This window comes from Chaetodon trifascialis, chromosome 4, assembly GCF_039877785.1.
Source record: "Chaetodon trifascialis isolate fChaTrf1 chromosome 4, fChaTrf1.hap1, whole genome shotgun sequence".
Classification (NCBI taxonomy): domain Eukaryota; kingdom Metazoa; phylum Chordata; class Actinopteri; order Chaetodontiformes; family Chaetodontidae; genus Chaetodon; species Chaetodon trifascialis.
In genome coordinates this window covers 21421160-21443845 of record NC_092059.1, presented here as the reverse complement: position 1 = coordinate 21443845, position 22686 = coordinate 21421160, and the positions used below count along the sequence as shown (strand labels likewise).

The window sequence follows — 22686 nt, the reverse complement described above, 5'->3', positions numbered from 1 at the left end:
TGAATGGGCTCACACAACATTAATATATCCAAATGTGTCAGCTTCTGAGAGTGTATGTGACTAGTTGCAGCCAAGCAATCAGTGTGTGAAAAAGTGCAACAATGCATATTTGCTGTGCTTTCAACCAATAGGTCAGAAAGTAAAACAGCTCTTTATTATGTAAGACATGGATCACTGCTCCCGTGAACAAGGTGTTGAGCATACACTTTATTCCAATCAAGGTCATGAAAAAGTGCCACACATTGGGATGGCTGGCTGGCCCTGGTCCAGGTTCAGGTAGTCAAGAAGCGATTTTAAGTGTATTGAAAGTTGGGCTTGAGGTTTAGATGTTAAAGTCAGCAGAGAGACGAGTTGCAGCAGAGAGGAGTTGATTCATGGCTCAGACTTACCTTGGGTAGTTCCTCAATCTGGTTGGCGTCTAGGTAGAGCTCCTCCAGAGTTCTCTCAAAGCTGAAGATTTCCTTGGGCACCTGCTGCAGGCTGCAGTGGGAGTAGTCCAACACTGAGATCACTTCCTCCTCGCCACGGAAACAGCGGCACGGCACCAGCCGGCCAATCAGCTTCCGCTTAGTGGTCATTTCCAGACACTGCACTATAGTGGCAAGAAGAGGACAGAAGAAAGATGTTAGATTAATTTCAGAAGGTCTGAAACACATGAATATCATCAGGCTTATTGTATCTTATTGTTGGTCTGACAGCTCCAAGTACACGATCAAGTTACATCACTAAAAGAGAACAAAGCGTCTGAAAAACATCAAATCAACATCAGATATGCTTCAAGGACTAATCATGGAGCTGGCATTGAGATGTATGTGTGGGATTTTCTCTAAAATGTTCTGAGACAAAGTTGTATTCAGTGATGGTGACAGGTTTCACTGCTTTGGATGAGTAATTCAAGAAATATATGCACAAAGCAACACGCTCTCCAAAAAACACCACTGCCAACGTCTAAGAGTATAAAAATGACAGCAATCATGTGACTCCACAGCCGTCAGTATTAAGCGGACACGTACAGCAGATCAGGCCTATCAGCTCATCAGTAAAGCCACATCATCTGTGAGTTGGCAGACAGCCCTGTGATAGACTGGCAACCTGTCCAAGGTGTACTCTGGCCTCTCGCCCATTCTGAGCTGGGATAAACTCTATCCCTCCTCCAAACTCTATCTCCCCAAACCTAACCCTGTAAACCTGAGCCTAACCTAAACCCAAGTGTCCAATTGACTCTAAAATTAAGTAATTTCAGCTTCAAAGTGTCAACAATTCAGCTGGGTTGAGGTTTGGTTTGGTCCAATTTTGTTCAGTCCAGTGATTTTTCTATGGCCTTGATCAACCAGTTCCAAGTACAGAAAAGTCTTAATACATCAATCACATGGCACATTTATACTTTTTGGTTGTTGTAATTGTCTATCCTGGTTATGAAAAGATTCCTTTTTAATGCAGTATAAACAGAAGAGATGGTGGACAAAATCAGCACCCCTGCTTCTGAGCCACAATGTTTACCAAGATTATGTTGAAGTTAAAAGAAGAAATGAAACATAAAATTCATAATTCTGTTTTCATATATGTATTTGCACATTTGCCTGAAAATACGATTTTTTTGTTTGTTTGTTTTTTTCACCACAGAATGAGCTCTTTATAGCTGCAGAGGGAGCAGGTCCTCCTCCACAGAGTTCACCATGTTTCACCACCATGTTTCTACAGTAGCCCAGAGCAGACAAACCAAACACTGAGTTGTGAGCATCTTTTGTATTTTTTGCAGCAACTGTAGGTTATCCCACTCAATTGGGTGAGACCAGGAGTATTCAGTTGGTTGCAGTTTTTGATTTTCACACTAAAAAAAAAGCTGTGACTTTGGAAGAAACCCACTTAATTTGCTTAATTCTGACTGCAGAAGCATTATACGAGCATCAGAAAAACTTTGCAAGGCAGAGAAGAGACAGAGCTCTACATCTCTTACATTTGAATGGCATCAGGAAAGGATCTCTTCACTGCTAATGTGGACACAGGAAAAATTACAGCACCCGAAAACTGTTGTAAAGTACATGAGAGCACATCAGTGTTGTTTTAACGGACCTGAAAAAATGCGAACCTCGCCCTTTTAAGTCAGGGTGATGTCGCACTAAGGTTAGTTTGACAGCTTCAAATGCTTTTTCTCTGCCAGACAGGTGTAAAAGCCGGGGCAGATGGGTAACACAGCCGCCCTTCACCAACCATCAGTTACTCAGCTCACAGCACTCTCTTCACACACACAGTCACCCTCTTCAAACAACAAGCCAGAGCCATATAATTAGATTGAATCCTTTGTAATTCTGCGACAACATCACTCCATTACACGACTTCATTTAAAAAGCCGGCGGCTGAATGAATGGCATGAGCGGGATAACCATGGGTATTAAAATCCTTGAGTGAGGATTTATCATCCTGCTTTATCATTTCAAACCCAAATGCTTACTACACTCAATCTACTGACAAATAAAAACGTTTTAATGCGGGCCCTTTCAGATCGAACAAAGCGCGAATTATCTGACTGTCCCCTTCATTTCCTGTTTGATGAAGGCGATGTCTTTTCTGGATGAGCTAAAACCAGCAGTGATGAGGAGACGAAAGGAGAAGGAGAAAGAGAGGGAGAACACAATGGGAGGTGGTGAGAAGTTAACGGCTGCAGAGACAGAGAAGAACCAAAAGGAGGATGAGGAGGAGAAAAGGAGGGAGAGCAGATGAAACTCTGAGAAGGTGAAGAGAGAGGCAGAGCAGGAGGCTCAGAGATAAGACCTACAGCTTTATCTCTCTATAAACACACACATGTCCAGCTCTCCAGTGTGACCAGATGAATGATAGACAGAGTGATCTTGAGCACTATGAGGACACTGTGTTATCTGCTCCAGTTTGTTGCAAAGGCAGTGAAATCTGATTTAAAAAAAAAAAAAAAAAAAAAGACCACAGATCCTCCAGGACTCTTTATCTAAAAGGATTGGACCATTAAAATCAATACATTCTTATCCACGGCCATGCTCAAAGTGGGCATAATGAGGCGAGCCGGGGTTTGTCTACAGCATGTGTAAACGCAGCGGGCAGTGCTTTTCATGGCGCTCACACCTCAGACTGCTGGTTCCTGTCTCACCTCTCATGTTTAGAGCTGAAAGGTAAGGCAGGGTTTGTTTAGCACTGGGGAAGAGGTGGGATTTTAAGAATTAGGATTACCCAGCCCATATATTTAAAACAGATTTGCTAAAACTTGGCATGCAGGGAAAGGTAAATGTAACCAAGGGCTCTCAACTTTTGATATAATTTGGACTTTTTACCTCCTAACAAGCTGCAGCATCAAGTAAATGGTGCACTCACAGTTTCCAGGCCTGGAGCAGAACACGTATTTACACTGCAGTAAGACATCCTGCTGCAGAGTTTGAGATATTCTGTACAAAAGAGAGTTGAACAAAGCAAAGAGCATCGGAAACTATGCTTTGTGACACAAGACATCACTTTATATAAATGTGTCCTATTATACAGTATGTGGTCGGCCTCCATGTGTTAGACTTCTGGTATGTCAGCCTGCTGTGATCGCATCTCAAATGTTTGGTGTCAGTGCAGCCGCCTGACCAGCAGAGGATAGGTCATTTAACACACTCCAGAAGAAGAAGTTTTAGGGACCTTCTCATCAGCTGAGTTGAATGCGAGCTTGGCTGACAGCTACATGACTACCAAAGGTGTGAAATCAGTTTAATACATGCTGGACCCTCTAATCAACCACTTGACACCCAAGCCAAGAGCCAGATGGGCCAGTATAATGTCTCAAACCAGCAACACTGACCACAGCTGATATGAGCTTTTGGTAGATTACTTCCTGAGCACTTCTCTACTATTAAAGCTTTTCATTTTCTTTCTCATAGCAATCGTCTTTTGATGTTCATCTCCTTTTGTGGAGACTTGGCTTGATCTTTGTTCTCTTTTCTTGGGTAACGTGAGTCATAAGTTCTATTCATTTCTGTCCACAGACATGATGATTAGTCCCACACAAGCTAGAACATTTGTTTTTCCCACAGACATGTGTTTAAGTAACGCAGACTAACTACTAGACTGTCTTTTAAGACATCCAAAATGATCCAGTAAAAAAAAAGCACTGAAAAGTATTCTGGTTATTGATTTGGCAAATCAATAGAATAAATATCAACACATGGTCTGCTACACAGCCTGTCTTTATTAGCTACTGATACTGCAGCTGCTTGATTATGCATTCACAGTCTATTGATGTAACAGCTTAAATATGCAACCGGAGAGGAGACTAAAAATAACAGCTTTTTTTGTCAAGAGAGCAGAGAAAAGGAGAGGAGAGCTGCTGTTACCCATTAGGATTAAACAACATGGACAATGACAAATATTAGGAGCAAATGGGAGATTGTTTACGTGGGCGACGATGAGTGCCGACGGTGGGCAGTCACCTTCATGACACAGGCACCTCTCGGGACTAACGCTCCATGAAGAAGAAGGATGTACAGAGTAGAGAGGATGCAGAGCTGCTCAGGCTAATGTTTCCTCGACCATGTGGATTTCATTTTAAAAGACAGTTATAGCTTTTTAATGATCCTACAAGATGACCAACCAGCTCATGTTCATTCATGGACATCATGTTTTGTGCAGGAAATGGACCTTTCTTTTGTTTTCTTTTCTTCTCTTCTCTGTTTCCTCGTGTTTATCGTGCTCTGGTCGACCCCGTCTGAATGAATGAACGTAAGGGGGACACTGAGGTGCTTCCAGTCCTGCTCAGACTCGCAGGGAGAGGGAAGAGAGTCAGAGCGAGCCGGCACCAATAGGGTGAAAGCAGGAAGTGAGTGTGGTTGGCTGTGTTGGCTCTTGCTGCTGCTATGGAAACAGCATGACAGAGCAGACTGACTCTGCAGAGGCAATGCTATGCAAAGTTCCCCCGACACACACACACGCAGGCGCACGCATGCACGAATGATAGATATGTATCATATGATAAGTACAAGAGTAGTTTTGCTTGTTGGTTTTGGTGTTTTGTAGTTTAATCGGCCACGTTGACATCATAAAGACATTTCTGTAAGTAACTGTGTCTTTTCAGGTTGTATTTTGGGGTGCAGTAAGAAGACGTCAGCCTGTTTTTAATCTAAATTTAAGACCTTATTATCTTGTTAAAAATGAGCATCTATCTTTGAAGATGAAAGAACAAGTTGGGTTTAGAGACTGAATTGTTTTTATTTCATTATTTGAACTATGTGATGTGTGCTGAAAACAGGTTGATTTTATAACACAGGGAGCTTTTTTCACTTTTTATAAGAAAATAAGGATTCAGTTCCAAATCTAAACGTCTTGATAAGATTTTCCCACTAAACAATGCTTCTGATCTCAGAGGATGATTAGATGTTTTGAGTAAAAACATAACCTTTACTAGCAAGCGGTCCACCTGCTGTCAATCTCCAATTTCTTCCCTCTGCGCATCATCGAAGTTCGTCTCTCTCTCTCTCTCTCTCTGTGTGTGTGTGTGTGTGTGTGTGTGTGTGTGTGTGTGTGTGTGTGTGTGTGTTGGGGAGGGTGAACTCCCCACAGTCCCACGACAGCCATCACTTCACGTGCAGCCTTGCCATCACCATAGTAACGGCTGCCATAGAGACCGTCTCCCAGGAGCTGGGTGTATTTTTACTCTCTCTCTGTCATGAAACAGAACATGCTGCACTCAGTGGGCGATCGCTCCACATTTGGCGACGCTTTACATAGACTCAATATATCAGACACCTTTATAGCACCTGAATACGAGCTTTAGAAGAGCTTGCACGTCTCTCTGTCTCTGGCTCTCCCTTTGTTTTTAGTAAAGGTGTGAATGCTGCACTCACCCCAGGCTTCTGCACTCTCTCACAAGTAAACAGTCGCACAGTGTCATGCACAAGCACATGTGAAACACAGACACAGAAAAAAAAGGCCCGCACACATATAAATCAATAAAACGACAGACACACACGCGGACGCATTCAGCTCGTGATTACTTTGCAGCAGTGAGAGAAAATGGAAAATCCTGTTTTACATCCCAGTTGTGTGTGTGTGTGTGTGTGTGTGTGTGTGTGTGAGAGAGAGAGAGAGAGAGAGAGAGAGAGAGAGAGAGAGAGAGAGAGAGAGAGACCATGCATGTGGGAGGCAGTTAGCAAACTAGCAGCCAGGAACAGCTTGTTCTTTCTTTTATACATTCATTAAATAACCATTTACAGCAGTTACCTTCACCAGCACATGCATACAGCTTGCTCTGAGCTAGGATCTCCAAGTTTGCTACATTAAAGTGCTGCCATCAGTCATTTTACAAGCACTGAGGTTTGAAATACAGGTGCATCTCCAGGGGAATGATGGATATGCATGATTGACACTGGGTTTGACACTGTGGGTGTTGTGCAGCCTCAAGGCCAATGCAACCTGGGATATCCTCCAGCCACACATTGCATTAACAGGGAATAAGTACATGAAGACAATACATTAATACTGACCTCGTCAGTTTTCTGTGTTGTGTTTTTGTGTGTACTTAATGTGTGTTGAGTGTTTATGTAGCAACATCTGGCCACTAATTCATCCATCACTCACTCACTCTTGTTCATGGTCAGAGGCGAGGTAACCTGGACCAGCAGCCACTCTATTACAGGCCTGACAGTGTCTCGACTGAATAATTCACACTCACATTTACACCTACCGGCAAATTTAGTGATCAGTTCATCTAACCTGCAGGTCTTTGGATTACAGCTGCAAGGTTAGGCGATTAACTGTTTTGGGTAATTTCTTTAGTGAAAATGTCCAAACTCACTGGTTCCAGTTGCTCATATATGAAGTCTAGTTTCTGGATTCTTTTGTGAAACTGAATATATTTTGTCTTTGGACTGTTGGTTGGACAACATAAGACATTTCAATGATACAGAACATTTTTCTCCATTTCCTGACACTATATGAGAATTTAAGTAGAAGTAGTTTAATAGTTGATGAATATATTATGTGTTGCAGCCCTACTTTTACTGTGATATGATAACAACGTAGCCATGTGGCGAACATGCAAACTCTACCCATAATGCCTCAGCCAGCAGATGGATTTGAACCCAAGATCCTCTGAGCTCTGAGCTAACAGCACTTTTTATGATCTTATGTCTTAAGGAGACGACACACTTAAGGCTGCGTGACATGGAGCAGAGTAAGTCTCTGTTAATTAAATGGGATGCAAGTGCACTGCCTCTCAAAACACTGCAGCATAGCAGGCAACACGATACTGATCAGTGATGTGAAAAAGGGTTGGGTTGAAAGCCTACAAGCTTTAGCTTTATTAGCACATTTGCCTTGAAGCTCTGTGGTGATTTGCTGAAAAGTGGACAAAGACAAGTTGATGCAGTGGTGGAACAGGAAGTGTAGTCTTACCAGGCACAGATAAATGTGGAGAGGATTAATATTGTAGTTTCTGGGAATCCCTGTTTTGTATCTGCCCCAAAAATGAAGTGCTACATGACATTATGTCACAGAAACTGTTGGAGAACGTGATTGGTTGCGAGCAGTGATGAGGTGATGACGCAGCTGTTCAACAGCAAACAGTACATTAAAGGCTTTTCAGTCAGCTACATCTCTTCTCTAACTTTTGCTATTTGGGACTGTCGAGGTCTGATTACATTTTAGGGAACTAAAACTATTTTGCTAATGTACAGTAAGGGAAAGATTGCCTTCGAGGATAACATTAAAACCGGTCTTGGTAGGAGTTGTATAGCAATGCAATGCATAATCCACCATTGCTATCAAGGAAATTACTCGCCCAATTAAGAAAAATTGGTGTCTGGAAAATGTCATCATATTTAAGAACTTTCCTTTTCCTGGTGAGGACAAAGTCTCAAGGAGTCACAACACAGCCTTGGTGAGTCATGGTTTGGGCGTTTTCACACTCAGTCAGTCCAATCTGCCTGCCACAGTGGCTCCAGGTGGCATGTCTGTAAAACCCAGCGACCCTTACATCACCGACACTAAAAATAACAACTCACCACTACAAAAAAAAAGAAAAGAAAAAGAAAGACACAGCAGCTGAACATTCACCTGCACCCAAAATGTGAGAATCAATTCTGCTCAGATGCATGAATGAACAAATTCACAAATGCACCAAATGGGTCAAAGTTTTGTTCCTCAAACTCAGACTCCAGCCGCAGAATGACCTGAGGAGAGGTTTCCAAAGCGCCTGCTTTCACGCTGACCTGACTGCATTCAGTGACAAATACCAACCCACGACAGACAGAAAGTTAGACGGGCAAAACAGTGGGATATAAATAGTCCTCAATAAAGACGGATAAACAAGCAGCTAGACAGAGACAGGCAGTGTGACAGAGAGTCGTGTTGCCAGAGAGGAACATTTCTGTGTTACTGCAGCAGTTTTCTCACATACAGTACAGTGTTTACAGATGTTAGCTGATAAAGAGTATTCCTGAAACGATAAGCTCATTAATTAATTAGCTCATCAACGGGAAATTCAATTGAAAACAACTTTTTAAAATAGATTGCTTGTTTAACTCATTCATTAAGCACACATGGCCAATGCATGTTGATTTCAGCCACTACAATGTGACTATTTGCTGCTTTTTCTGTCAATGTATTATTGTAAGTTGAAAATTACCGGGTTCTGGACTTTATCGGATATATTTACAGTATAAATAGAGAGGAAACATTGAGAGGGAGACATTTTAATGGGATGTATTTTAACCACTAGGCCGTCAGGACACATGTGATGGCCATTTTACAGACTAAACCAGAGGTTCAGGACCCTCGTAAAACATCACAAGCGCAATCTGAGCGGTTGTGGTGTGATTGTCAAGAGAGAAAAGCAGAAAGAAACATAGTTCTGATCAGCAAAGTTTCCTTATCTTTTAATTCTTCAGCACCTTTAGGTTAAGGACAACTGTGCTGAACAATTAATCAATTTAGTGAAAAAGTGATAGACTTCATGGAAATGCATTTGCAGTTTCTGAACTTATTCACTGGATGCTCAAGAAGAAAACATAGACAGAAAGGAAATTGGTTACTTATTTTCAAAGCTTTGCTGAAAACATTGCTGAAAAGAATTTTTACAAACATGATACGCTTATAAAAAAAAAATTCATTGTTGAAGATTAAACTAAAGTTGTAAACCTTTTCTGGCTTGTGATCGCTAACAAAAGCAGTGTGTAGTTTGGGGCCTTTCTTTGTTTCAGATGTCTGAGTTGTCAGCAGTTCCCCTTTTCCTCACTTCTGACATTTTACAGTTAGATAATACTTGCGTACTTTTACTTAAGTAGGATTTTGAATTCAGGACTTTTACTCATAATGGAGTACTTTTAATTATACTTTAACTTAAAGGATCAGAATCCTTCTTCCACCTCTGAGCACAGCAGGTCTGATCTCTGCTTTCTCTTCTGTTGGCCTTCAAAGATCGGAGGCACTCTAAAACAGAACAGGGCGTGAAGCATTATGTGTTCATGTAAAGTGATGTCACCATCAACAGAGAGTCAGCTGGCTGTTCACAAACATTTCCAGATCGACTTATTAGATTCTTCATCCCAAGGCTTCAGTCGTCCAACTGTTCCTCAGTGAGGCTCACAGAGAACAGACTTTATTTGAGCCTCTCCTCTCCCTTCTCTCCTTCTGTCATGTCTCACTTTCTCTCCCTCTCTCTCTCTCTCTCTCTCTCTCTCTCTCTCCATCGTTTCCAGGCCAGTCTTTTCTTTTTTCTCCTCTCTGTTCTTCCAGGGTTGTGCTCAGTGGCCCAGTTCTGCCTGAGACGCCCCGGCACGTCTCCTCTTTCTGTCTTCTCTCTTTTCCCTCTCAGGCTTCTCTCTCTCTCTCTCTCTCTCTCTCTCTCTCTCTCTCTCTCTCTCTCTCTCTCTCTCTCTCAACACTCTACCTCCTTCTGTTGAATTTTTCTCTTCTTCCATCCCACCCCTACCAAAAGAGAGAAAGGGAAGCCATCTTAAATTGTCCACGGTACTTTTTGTTTCCTCTCTACAGGAGCGTCTCCATCTAAATCCATGTTTAAATTCCAGTCGGTGATTCACTGGAAAGATAAATTTATCATCTTGTGTTTGAGAATGAAAAGAAACTCCACAGATTGAGTCCTCTGCTCTCAATCATCAGAAGGAGAAAAAGGAAATGATAACTTTACTCCCCAGTTTGCAAAACTAAAGTCTGCCTATTCACATAGATCAAACTCCTTAATCAAGCCAGTGAAGGACACATTCATATCTACAAGGAGAGTAAGTGGTTAAGCATCATAACTGTATCTACTGTGCTTGTGTTGGTGCTGCAGGGTGAAGCAGCGTAGTTTGACGTCCTGATCGCCCACTCCTCAGCTTCAGCCGATACAAATGTTCTGGATAAGAAGGTCGAAAAAGACGCACGCTGCCTGACCGCAGGCAAGACATTTTAGATGTTTCTCTGCTTCACAGTCTTCAGAGTGATGCAACAAACGTTTCAGGTTTTGCGTGGACCCAGTCACATACACTCGACCTCAAACGCCCTCTGACGAGATTAATAATGAAAAGAATTCATTGATGCTTTAAATTAACTACTTACTTTGCAGATTTACAGCCAAAACCTGAATGAGACTGTAAAATCATTGTATGAGAGCAGATCGGAGTTACTATGAAGACTAATCTGACAGAGAGGACGACAAACAGGCTGTTAACCTGATTCTTGGTGTCAGTGTCAGTCTGTAAGAGTGGATTTCTGCTTAAGTGTGAGCATGTGTGTGTTTAATCGTGTGTTATTTAGTTATTTAAGGTCACCTTGCCATGCTGGTGTCTCAGCAGCTACAGCAATGCTCAGAGCCCGAAGGAGAGAAGACACACACACTCACACACACACTCACACACACACACACACACACACACACACACACACACAGACATCTACTATTACAGTGTCATGCCTTCACACTGTTGACCTAGAAGCTTTGAACTATTCATAGATCATAAGAACAGGGTGACACATGTTATTAAAAGTTTTGGGTTAATTTGATTTAACATTTTGAACACTAGGTGCACAAACCTTCCGTTCTCGAAGCACAACATGATGTGCCAGTTCATGTGCAGTACAGTCTGATCCACATCACACATGAGCAATGTCTAAAGCTGTGGAACAGCTTTAGAGAGTCAGCTACAGGGAACTGCAGAGTGGGGTGGACCCTTACCCTAACTTTGACAACAGATGGGTAACCTGTGACTTTTGCCCTGGATGCATTCTTGCTCCCATACGTGACATGTCCAGGTTTCTTCTCCTGCAATGTGACAAATCCGGAGCACATAGAGTCCTGATTGCAAGAGAACGATTCACCTTCACCTGAAAAACTCTGTCTGTACACACTGTGAGACCTGCTGCTATCTGGAACAACCTCTCTATCTTTCTGTCATCCCTCTCTCTCTCGCTCTCTCTTGCTCTGGCCGGGAGTCAATCTCTCTTTTTTACTGCCAGCTGATAGCTGTGCATGGCTGTCTGGATCTCTATTCATGCGTTCACTCCATCTATCACCTGCTGCTGCCTCTGTCACCCCTCTGTCCTCTCCTCCCTTCTTCCTCCCCTTTCTGCCTCTTCCTAAATGAAAACAGATAATATGCAGTGGCTTTTCATCTATACAGTGATATTTTTCAGCTTTCAGCTCATGCCTTTATCCTTAGACAGGCATGTCAGGCTGAAATCACTTGCTCAAGGTCACCTCAACACTGATGCAAACCGTGTGTTGCAGGGATTGAACCTGTGACCTCCCAGCACAGTCTCTCCGTAGACAAACTCTTCTCACAAGTTTGCAGGGTTTCCAGTGTTTTTCTCACAGTGCATGACAGCCTGCATTTGCATAAACACCCTTTAGTAAGTTTTTATCCCTAAAGGGATAGTTGCCATGGTAACTGGGGACTCAATTGCCCAAAATTACCATAAAACACTAATTAAAAAGCCCTAGCTAAGAGGACCATTTTGACAAGCTTTATGCAGCACTGCTGAACCAGTCCCTCAGGTGAGGAAAATAGACCCGGAATGGAATTCATTTCAACACCCACTGTTTTATAGCTCTGTGCACTGAATGTAAACTTGCAGGTGCACAGTGTGTGTGGTAAAACATGGAACTCTGGAGCTGAGCAGTTCTGACGTGCCACATATTGTGGATCAAACGTTTTAGTGAATTAAGCTGTGTTTAAAATTTCTGTCCAGGCAACGATTAAACTTTAAACGTACATATTCAGAAGTTTTTTCTATTAAAAAAACAAACAAACTTCAAAGCCTTAAAATCAGCTCAGGTGTAACTGTACACCTTTGCCTTCATTTAGCATGCACTGTTCTAAGTAGTCTCCACCTCTATCTCCACCCACCCCTCCACCACTGCTCACCAAGCATGCAAACCTCTGCTTGTTTTCTGTATGCTAGCTACTGTACGCTACACAATAGCAAGTAGTGCTATATGAGTAATTCAGCCATACATGTGTGGGTCAGAGACTGTTTCCGAAGTAGAAGAGTGAATTTAACAGACTCACCTACAAGTCAATGCGAATCAATCCGAATGGTGATATGTTTTATGTTCTAAAGCTCCACCATGGAGGTTGACAGGATTGGTTCCTTTGGTATGTGACATGTGACACCCTGGCTGTCCAAATCAGAGTTTATCAGACTTATGAGCCATTAGTGCACTGCAAGTCGGACATGCTCAGCCACGGCACCATATTTCAATCATATGTCCTGTGGCATATAAAAAAACACCCCATGGACTATGAGTGCGTACCTTGGCTGTCGGATGATGGTCTAGTGTGTTTTTTAGTACAGTGGAGACACAGAGCAATGCAAAACATCAAATAAGTTTTCATTTAAACATTGCCCATCATTGTGATCAATAAGCAATCAATTAGAAACAAACAAAAAGTCACATTTCAGTAAGTCAGTCACAGCTGTATGCCCCTGATCTCCACAACCAATCACATACAGCACCTGCACTCCACACTCATAGTCCATTCATTATTTCTTCTGCTGTGAGAGGCTGATAACGAACACTGCGGGTGAAAAAGTGAAACACACACCAGCTGGATTGCTTCAAGTGATGGCCATAGCTCAAATGTCAGAAAATTGCTGCTTTTCTGGAGCACTGACGGGAAATAGGACACCTTTATTACATGTCATCTCTCTTCTCTCCCCTCATTTTCTGTCACCTCTCTACCATCTCTATCAAATAAAGGCAGAAATGCCTGAAAAAAAGGAACAATGAAAAGCTTGAGAGGACATCTCCATCACCATTGTAAGCACGAGTGTGGTGCTTTGACCCCCAGTCACCCCAGCTATCATCAGCACCCAGCAGGTGCAGCTTGTTGCAGTAGCAGTAACCACAGACAGCTTCCCTGTCTGGACAGAGAGAGACAGTAGGAGGGGCAGTCAGAGCGAGGAGGCAGCTCCCTGAGAACACACTGGTGTGAAGCCCACTAGTCACGACACAAAGGCGCTCTGGAAAATGATTTTAACACGATGCCATTGCCATGGTGCCGTGGGCATCACAAGGCAAATTTAGGCCAGTCAGTCAAGGGTGAGACACTTCACTCCCACAGACCTGGGCGCCGTCAAGCTTGATCACGATTCTCAGCGTTTTGAAGGCATACATATCATGTATTCGTGTGTTGTCCTTGAGGAACACAGTTTCAAACTTCAGCTAATGAGGAATGCAGTGCAACTTTTTTTTTTTTACTGCAGGAATATTTATTGAATATTGAATCTTCACACTTTGGTTGCAAATGTGCTCATACACAAAAAATGAACATTACGTCATTCCCACAAAAGCACTGTGGGACAACACACAGTCTGTACTTGCTATTTGTCACGCCCCCATCCCCCCACCTCTCTCTGTTTCTCTGCCTTCCTCTCTGTAATATTTTAAAACTAACTTCCTTATCTGTGGCTCAGACCTCTACACCAGCTACCTCACTGGAGAATTATGATATACCACTGAGGCAGAACATTGAGGGGCTAGCTGTTTAATTCTAATCACAGTTTGATCCTGTTAAGAATAAAAGCAGATAATGATAAAAGATAAAATGAAGGTTATCATGATAACTTTCCAGAGTTGTAACACCACACTGTGTAGTATTTTGACCTCTAATGAACCTTCAAACACAATAATCTGCTACTCAATCTCAACTTCCTGTCCATCTCAGTGGTACCTGAAGCAACACGTCCACACTAGCACGTCCCTTTCATACACTTAACACAAGACGTTTCTGGTCTGAACACTTGCTAATAAAGTTGCAGGAATATAAAAGACATGAGGCACTCACTTCTATTGCGGCTTAATGCTCCGTCACTGGTGATACTCTGTTTCTCCCTCCCTGTGTGGTGTTTATATTATGGGCTCGTTAAAGATCAGAAATATTGTATGAACCATGATTCTAACAAGCTGCACTCCAGCAATGTTACGCTCTTGTGGAAAAAATTAAAAGCTCCGACACCATTATGGAACTATTCATGACAATATGCATCCTCATCGATAAATCTAAATGTTGCTTTTCCCTGTTCATTGCAGGATGATCAACAAAAAATCTTCAAATGAATCCATCAAGAAAGTTTAGATGGGGAAATCACTGTTGAACCGCTCACAACACGTAGACACATAACATCAATGTTGCAAGAGGTTACTGTTCATTTCTTGGGACCACCAACCAAAAATATGACATCACTGCAAAGAAAGCCAAATTTTCAAATGCATGAGATCACTGAAAAATATCAGCATCTACTGTGCGCTTGGTGCACACGTCAGCAGCCATGACTGAATTGCAAATTAGCCCTGCATGTTCGAGGCAGTAGAGCATGCTACAGCTGCCATATAGGCAGTCCAATGGACACCTATAGAGCCCATAAGACCAGTGGGAGCTGGCCTACATATACTGATATACTGCATGCTACACAGAGAGAGAAAGAGACAGTCAACAAGAAGTGGCAAGAAAGAATGGAGATAAAAGAAAGTCAGTGATGCATTAAGCACTGAAGCTTTAGACACATACACATGCATGTACGCATGCACGCTCGCACGCACAAGGGGAAAGTGATTGGAAAAAAGATTTGGAGGGATGGAAACGATAGTGTTTTAACTGGAAAATTCACAGTCAGCAAACCTCTCTCTCTCTCTCTCTCTCTCTCTCTCTCTCTCTCTCTCTCTCTCTCTCTCTCTCTCTGTCGCACACACTTAGACACACCTACTAACACATTTGTGTTTCCATCACTTTTGGGGACATTACAGAGACATTTACGGGAGACTTACCCAAACTGTAACCTTAACCCCTCACCTTAAAATGTCAAGATTTATGTGATGGGGAGTGATGTTATGTCCTCATAAGGGAAGCGAATCCCCACAATGTGACAGTGTAAACAGATTTATGTACCCACAATGTGAATAATACACACACGCACACACACACACACACACACACACACACACACACACACACACACACACACACACAATTCTTGCAGTTGCATGCTACATTCTTAGTGCACTCAGACACATGCATGGATGAACGCATGACACAGTATGCTGCACACACACACTTGTCATAGGACAACTCCCTTCAGAGTGGAACTGAGCAAGCAGGAAACATCGATGGAAATAAATTGCACACACACACACACACACACACACACACACACACACACACACACACACACACACACAGACAGACCCGCTGGTCTGAGGTCTCCCCAGTCACGTGTAGCGGAGTGGTTCAGGTTCATGAATGTTCTCCACACATCGATGCCGACAGCAAGCCTGGAGACTTTGCTCAAATGTAACGAGAAAACACTGTCAAACAAAATTACCACATCTCATCCTTGAGATGAAGCCATGAATGGATGAAAATCACTCAATGGAGCATCATTCAGCCATTGTTTCACTGAGAGAAAATCAGGCTGGTTGTTGTCATGTCTCACTGCACTATTACACAGTATGCTGTTGGTAATATTGCATTAATGAATGTTTGACAAGCTTGCATGGTTGTATGGGATATTTGCTGATATTCTACACTACAGAGCAGAGAGTCGAACAGAAAATATAATCAAAATGTCATGTATCATCATCAGCCTTCTAAAATGAAAAGTCAACAATAAACCATTTTCCAGGAGATTCTTTGACTCGTCACAACAGGAAAAGAACAGGTGGGACTAAAGATGATGCTCGCTTCCACTGAGGCTGAATTCAGCCATTATTAATGTTTTGAGTCAATGTGTGTTTTGACATGTCAGAACGTATGCTGTGAAAACGCTCCATTACAACTGTTTGCTTTGGGTAGAGGCATGGGAGGATATCAAGTGTTTTTTACACAAGTGACCACAGAATGCAGTTTTATCATCCCTTTGACTTGCCTTTCTGTTAAAGCATTCATTACTGACTGCTTCAAAGAAGAGGATGGAAAACAATTTCCTTCCTCTGAGTCTAAAAGGAAGTGGCATTGTGCCAAGTCTCCATTTCCTCTTCTGATCCTGGTGGGAGTAGCTCAGTTAGGGCAAAGTAGATGACCCCAGTGCTGCTCGTACAGCAGTCATATACAGGGCAAAGCTAATATATTGTATTTCTCTGTGCCACAAGGCTCCATTGCTGTCTATTAAAACACACCAATGAGCCACACTGTTGCAGTAGGTGACATGTTCCTCATCATGATGAGCACACACGCCGTACAACATCCTGCTGCCAGAAATACTCACTAGTGCACCAGATCTGCACCTGAAGACAGTCTGAACTGAGAAACATTTACTACAAACTACAGCATCCAGCTGTTGTGGAAAATTATGTTTTAAAAAAAATGAAAGAATTTATTTGTGAGCTGTTCATAAAGATTTATGTCTCCAGTCAGAAGACACCACAAACATAAACATGGTAGGATTGTGATAACAGAGAAAAAAAGCTGTCTAACTGAGATGAAGAAATCCCAGAGTGCAGCAAACCAGCATGCACTGAGAGCAGCCATCTCTCAGTCTCTTCCTGTCTGATAGCCAATGACAGCTGAGCTGAGACAGAGAGAGCGGGACAGGAGACAGATGCTGTCGATTTACAGAGATTATTCTCCTGCTCTCAACTTCATTCTTCTTCTCTGCCTTTTAGTCTCTCTGCTGCTCTGCTTTCTAAAAGTTTCTCTGAGGACGCTGCCAATTCTGATCACATGTTCCTGCTTTTATTCCATATCATCGGTGCCCTTTCATTGAGGGAGGATGCGGTTATTTTTGCTCCAATGTGATGGCCATTATTCACAGACTCAATAGGTTCAAATTACCCTCATGTTAAATGCTGTGAGTCTGGAACGGATGAGAGGATCTTAAAGACTCTAACAGAGGCCTTGGGGTCGCTCTCTGTTTCCCTCTCTCTCACATTCAAACATCCTGGCGTACTCTGAGTCCTCTAATGAAGAGCTCAGACCAGAGGCTGCCTGGGCCATTGTCTCATTAAGAAGAGACTGGGTCGCCCACGGCAACACGTGGACCATCCAGCACAGGATGCAGACCGACCCGCCTCCTCCTCCTCCTCCTCCTCCTCCTCCTCCTCCTCCTCCTCCTCCTGTCTCCTGGGAGACTGTCACACATTACATGCCCTCTCTAGGAATTACTGGCTCAGTTTGGACTTGGCACGTGTTTTGGGACAGCCAATGCTTTCATACTTATATCAGAGGCAGTACTGACTTTTTATATCATTTAAAGCATCGTAGTGGGCATCCTGATAGCTGAGATGTTTACCATGGACTATGACCCAGGTGGAAACTGCCACTCAACAGATGCAAATCATTTCATCATGTTCTGCTTTTCCATTTTCACTTCTCCAATAGAGCAAAAACAAAGTGTAAATATTGATTTGGCCCCTCACACTTTGATGATCAGCCTATCAGATGCTTTGCTGTACACTCTGTGACTTCTTACTTCAAACGCAAACAACTTTCTGTTCCAATTTTCCCAGAAAAGCTTTTAAATGTAAAAATTGCAGACAAAATTAAATAGAGAAAATCTGGAAGTGGACATCTGTATTCTACAAGGGACTGGCTTTTCAAGCGCTACAGTCAGCTATTTGTCTGCAGTATAAAACACGCTTGCACTGCAACAAAAAGAGCCTGTGATTTTATTTTGCTCCGTGGTACAAGGTTTAAAAAAGGGATTAGTCACTTTGTTGGAAATGCTGCCTTTCAGCTCATTTTTGAGCTAGCTGTGAAATTAGTTATATCAGTGACTTAATTTACCATCTATTTGTGTTTGTGGCTTTCACTGAGCAAAAAGCTGGAATGAGTCAACCCCTGCTAATCAAAGGTAAGGGAGGTGCACTGGAAATGATGTATGGCTGAAAAAGAGACAGTACTGATTTCCCACGAAGCAGCTACAGACAAATTTGGGCCCTAACATCCTGCATTGTTACTGCTATTGTACTAATAGAGTTGAAATGTTCTGCAAATCAACACACGACACATTCTTTGTTGGTGAGACTTGTATAAGAGTGTGCTGCTGAGTAACATGCACGACTGTCTTAGAATCTACTGCCTGTCACGACACACTGACACACAAAGAGTCAAGAAATGTTTGTGAAAAAGTGAAATGAGCATAAGCAGGAAGGCTTCTCAACCTGTGGGTTGGGGCCTTCATGTGGGGTTATTTCATATGCAAACTGAGTTGCCACCTTTTGGTTTTGTTTGCTATCATTAAGAAACCTCAAGTTTGGCATAACAGCTGTGGAAATTTGGGGTTTTTGGAGCCGGAGCCATTTGGACGAGAGGGTGGAGCTGCCATAATTGGATCTGACTGCGAACCTGAGGACACACCTGTCAATCACAAGGTACAGCCATGCCCTAAAGCATGGGAAATGAAACATCATTGAAATCAAGGGAGATGTAGGGTCATTTTCTCGTAGACTTTGACACAATCACGCTTCTTTTTGCAGCCGGTGGAGTTGCCCCCTGCTGGCCATTAGAAAAGTATGCAGGTACAGGCAGTTCCATAAGCTCTGTCCACTCTTTATACTGCCTATGGTATCCACTGACAACAGAATAAAAAGCCATACTTAGAGTCACATGACTTGTCATAGGACAACTCCCTTCAGAGTGGAACTGAGCAAGCAGGAAACATCGATGGAAATAAATTGCACACACACACACACACACACATGCACATGCACACACACACACACACACACACACACAAACACACACACAAATTTAGCAGATTCAGCAGAAACACTGGGTCACCACGTGTGACACATTGGGCAAGTGTGAAAGACTCAGCTATCCACACACACACACACACACACACACATGCACACACACACACACACACACACACACACACACACACACACACACACACACACACACACACACACAGAGCCTTCCGTACAGTGTGAAACACCTTGCTACAGTCCTGCCAGGTTGTTTAGCAACTGCATGGTGACCGACGGTTTTTGTAAAACTGTTAATTGGTCCATTATCAACATAAAAGCACACACTGCCACCATATTAACTGCATCCCAACTGTGGCTCCTTTTGTTTTCTATGCGAACCAGCAGTGAGGCACGTATACAGCCATGCTGCCCTACCACTGTCCTATTTAACACACCCCTGAAAAGCTGCATAAGCTCAGAAGGGACTCCAGCTTCATACATACTAGCTACAATATCCTGGCTTGACTTCCTCCTTGCCAGTGACAGTTCATTTTCTTTGGCATTCTTGTAGCTGTCACGATGGATAAGTCAAGACTTTTTGTTGACAGAGATATACCAGGAACCCTGTGACCTGTCCCATCACTGTATCACAAAAAGGACGCCTGCTGAGCCACAGCTGTGGACACTGGTTTTGAAGTGAAGCCTGAGGAATCACATGACATTGCTGTAACAGGCATTTATCGCTTAAGGCTGTAATTTTGGCCTCCAGTCAAAACAATGGAAGTTCTTCTTTTCCTACAAAAGCACACAAATAACTATGGCTGTTTCATGGTAAGAGAAACTCACTAATTTTATTTTAAAGAACACATGATGTACTACAGAATGACCCTCCAAAGGAAAATATGGCACCATTAGCAGTGGATGAAGTTAAATATTTCAATCATAAATACTCGTTTTCCTGTTAGACTGTGCAGGAACAGGATCCAGGATCGTCTCATGCACGAGCCGAACAATTATGTCACCCGGGAGAGAACAATGTGCATGATGCAACCATGGTAACACTGTCACTGAGACTGGAGACAGGACAGAACAGAACGGATGTTCCCATATGAATCTGTGCTCACAGGGAAGGGGAAAAAATACATTAAACCAGTTAAATGAACAAAGCAAATGAGATAAATTTATCCTCTTAGAGACCAGTTTGGAAGCGTTTCATGCAGCCTGTGTGAACCTACAGTACAGTACGTGCTGTGACGAAGAGGATAATGTTTCTGTCTGTTCCTCCTCCCTCCCTCCTCTCCTCTCTGCTTCTCTAAAATCCTGCAAAGGTTCCCTAACACAGATTTGGTGGTTTCGGGAAAACGCTGCAAAACAGTCTGACATTATAAGTGTGTAGTTTCTTGCTTAAACACGAGCAGTGCATCAAGTCATCCTCCATCCAAAATGTTGCAAAACGTCAGTCCTTGTAGGCTTGAAAGGTGGCTGTAGTGTGTGTAGTGTTTGTCGCTTTGGTCAGCTTGAATTGAAGTTACAAAGCATTTATGTCTTCTCAAAAAACTGCTGAAACTTTTCAAATACTTCTGAAGTAGGGCTGCAACAACTGTTTTCATTATCCATGAATCTGCCCGTTATGTGTTTGGTTACTCAATTAAATGTTTGGTCTAAAAAAAGTCAAAAAGCAGGGAAAAATGCCCATCAAATTCGCAGAGCCCAAGAAGATGTCTTTGTCTGGCCACCAGATTAGAAATGAAATATATTCAGCTACTGAGGATATAAAAAAGCAGAGAACCTTGATGTCGGAAAAGCCAGAGCAGCATAATTCTGGTTATTTTTACTAAAGCAATTACTTAAATAATGAATTGCTTATCAAACTAGTTGCAGATTAATTTTCTGTGTTAATCTGCTAATTGCTGCTGCTCTATCATGCACTACATATTTCTGTGCTGTCCTTTCATAAACTCAGCGTGCGTCAAACAATCAGTGATTTGTGAAAATATCCTCAACACTCTCCCTCCACGTTAAGCGATCACCCTCTTCAAAGCTCCAAGAGCCTTTTTTGTCATATTTTGGCAAAAAAAAGACATGAGACTTAATTCAACTAGACTCTTCATCACTTCCTCCAGCATCATTCGTGCCATCACCACAACAGACAGCACAAATACATCACAATCAAAGCCGCCATAATCATCATCGTCCTTGATAACATCACAATTCATCCCCATCATCACAACACACTGCAGATGCACTGGTATCTCTGTCCCCCATCCCTCACTGGGTCTCTTTCCCTTGGCCCATCACCATGACGATGGGAGCCGGTTCCATGGATACAGTCACTAGGCAACCAGCAGCAGCAGCAGCATCAGCAGGAACAGCAGCATCCTGTCAGAGCTATAATGGAGCAGCAGAGAGAGACGGAGCCAGCCTCATCCTCTACCCGCATGCAAGTTTGCTCTTTGAATTTATCGTGTCTTGGATCTGAATACTCTCAGCACTCAACATTACATTCAACACTAGAAGTCCTTATATGTAATTTAGACTGACACAAAAGGACTTACACTTGTGAGGAAATCTATACTTACACTGAAATGGGTCCATTATGTGGCTATGGTGTTAAACAGATGATGATAGACTGGTTTAAGACTGATGAGTAAAGAAATAATAATATCAACATTATTATTACTTTCAACATCATCACTGTCACCTGTACGAACACCTTTTATCTCTGTACGCTTTCTCTCTTGGTGGGAACACCAAGCTGACAGAACAACAGTAAATAATAGTGAAATTCTTGATGAGAGCTGCATCTAACAGTTATTTTCATTACTGATTAATCCGTCCAGCCTGACATCTTCAAAATAGAAGGACAAAGTATTATCAGCAAAATGTATGTAAACTATAAAGCAAAAGAAACTCATTTGCCAAATGCTGCCAGTTTGCATTTATGTGTAAGAAGCATTTTTGCTGTGGATGGTCCAGACGGAGCTGATTTCAATGACTTTAGGAAGTGTTGAGCTGGTCAATCTGCAAAAACATCCATTTTAAAAAGACATTTGTGTCACAACTTGTGTCCTAAACTGTCTATTTCGCAGTGCAGCAGCAGGAATATTAAACCAGTTTTTAATTCAAATGGAAAAATGGAAATACTTCGAGTACCTCAAAACAGTACTTAAGTACAGTACAGTGTATGCGTGAACAGACTTTGTTATATTGCCACTGAAACGCATCACATTCTATGGGTAATGGTAATTGGTGCACAGCACAGTCTCAGCAATCACTTCAGAATGTCCAAAAAATAACTTGTCTTGCATAGCGAGTCAAACATATGCACAAAGAAGACACTGCTTACATCGTGGACATGAGCAGATCCCTCTACATGGCTGGAGAATGACAAGCAGTATATTGTGTATACACACAGACCGTAGCCTGGCCTGCTGCGCTCCACAATGCAAAAGAAAGAGACCAACACTGAAAACACATGGAGGCCTGTTTGCAAAATGATACAAAACGAGGCTATTAGCAGTGACTGCAAAGCCCTGCTGAAAAGAGAACGTATTATTAGA

General features: G+C 42.5%; 1 protein-coding gene across 14 annotated transcripts in view; it reads right to left on the bottom strand.

Moving 5' to 3' along the window:
* The window catches only part of lrrc7 (leucine rich repeat containing 7), a 62747-nt gene that overhangs the window by 38439 nt on the left and 1622 nt on the right, over nt 1–22686 (bottom strand). For all 14 annotated transcript variants that reach the window (XM_070960086.1, XM_070960082.1, XM_070960091.1 and 11 more), the window contains exon 2: nt 390–592. In XM_070960086.1, the coding sequence (XP_070816187.1) occupies nt 390–592 (203 nt within the window). The remainder of the gene's footprint in view (nt 1–389; nt 593–22686) is intronic.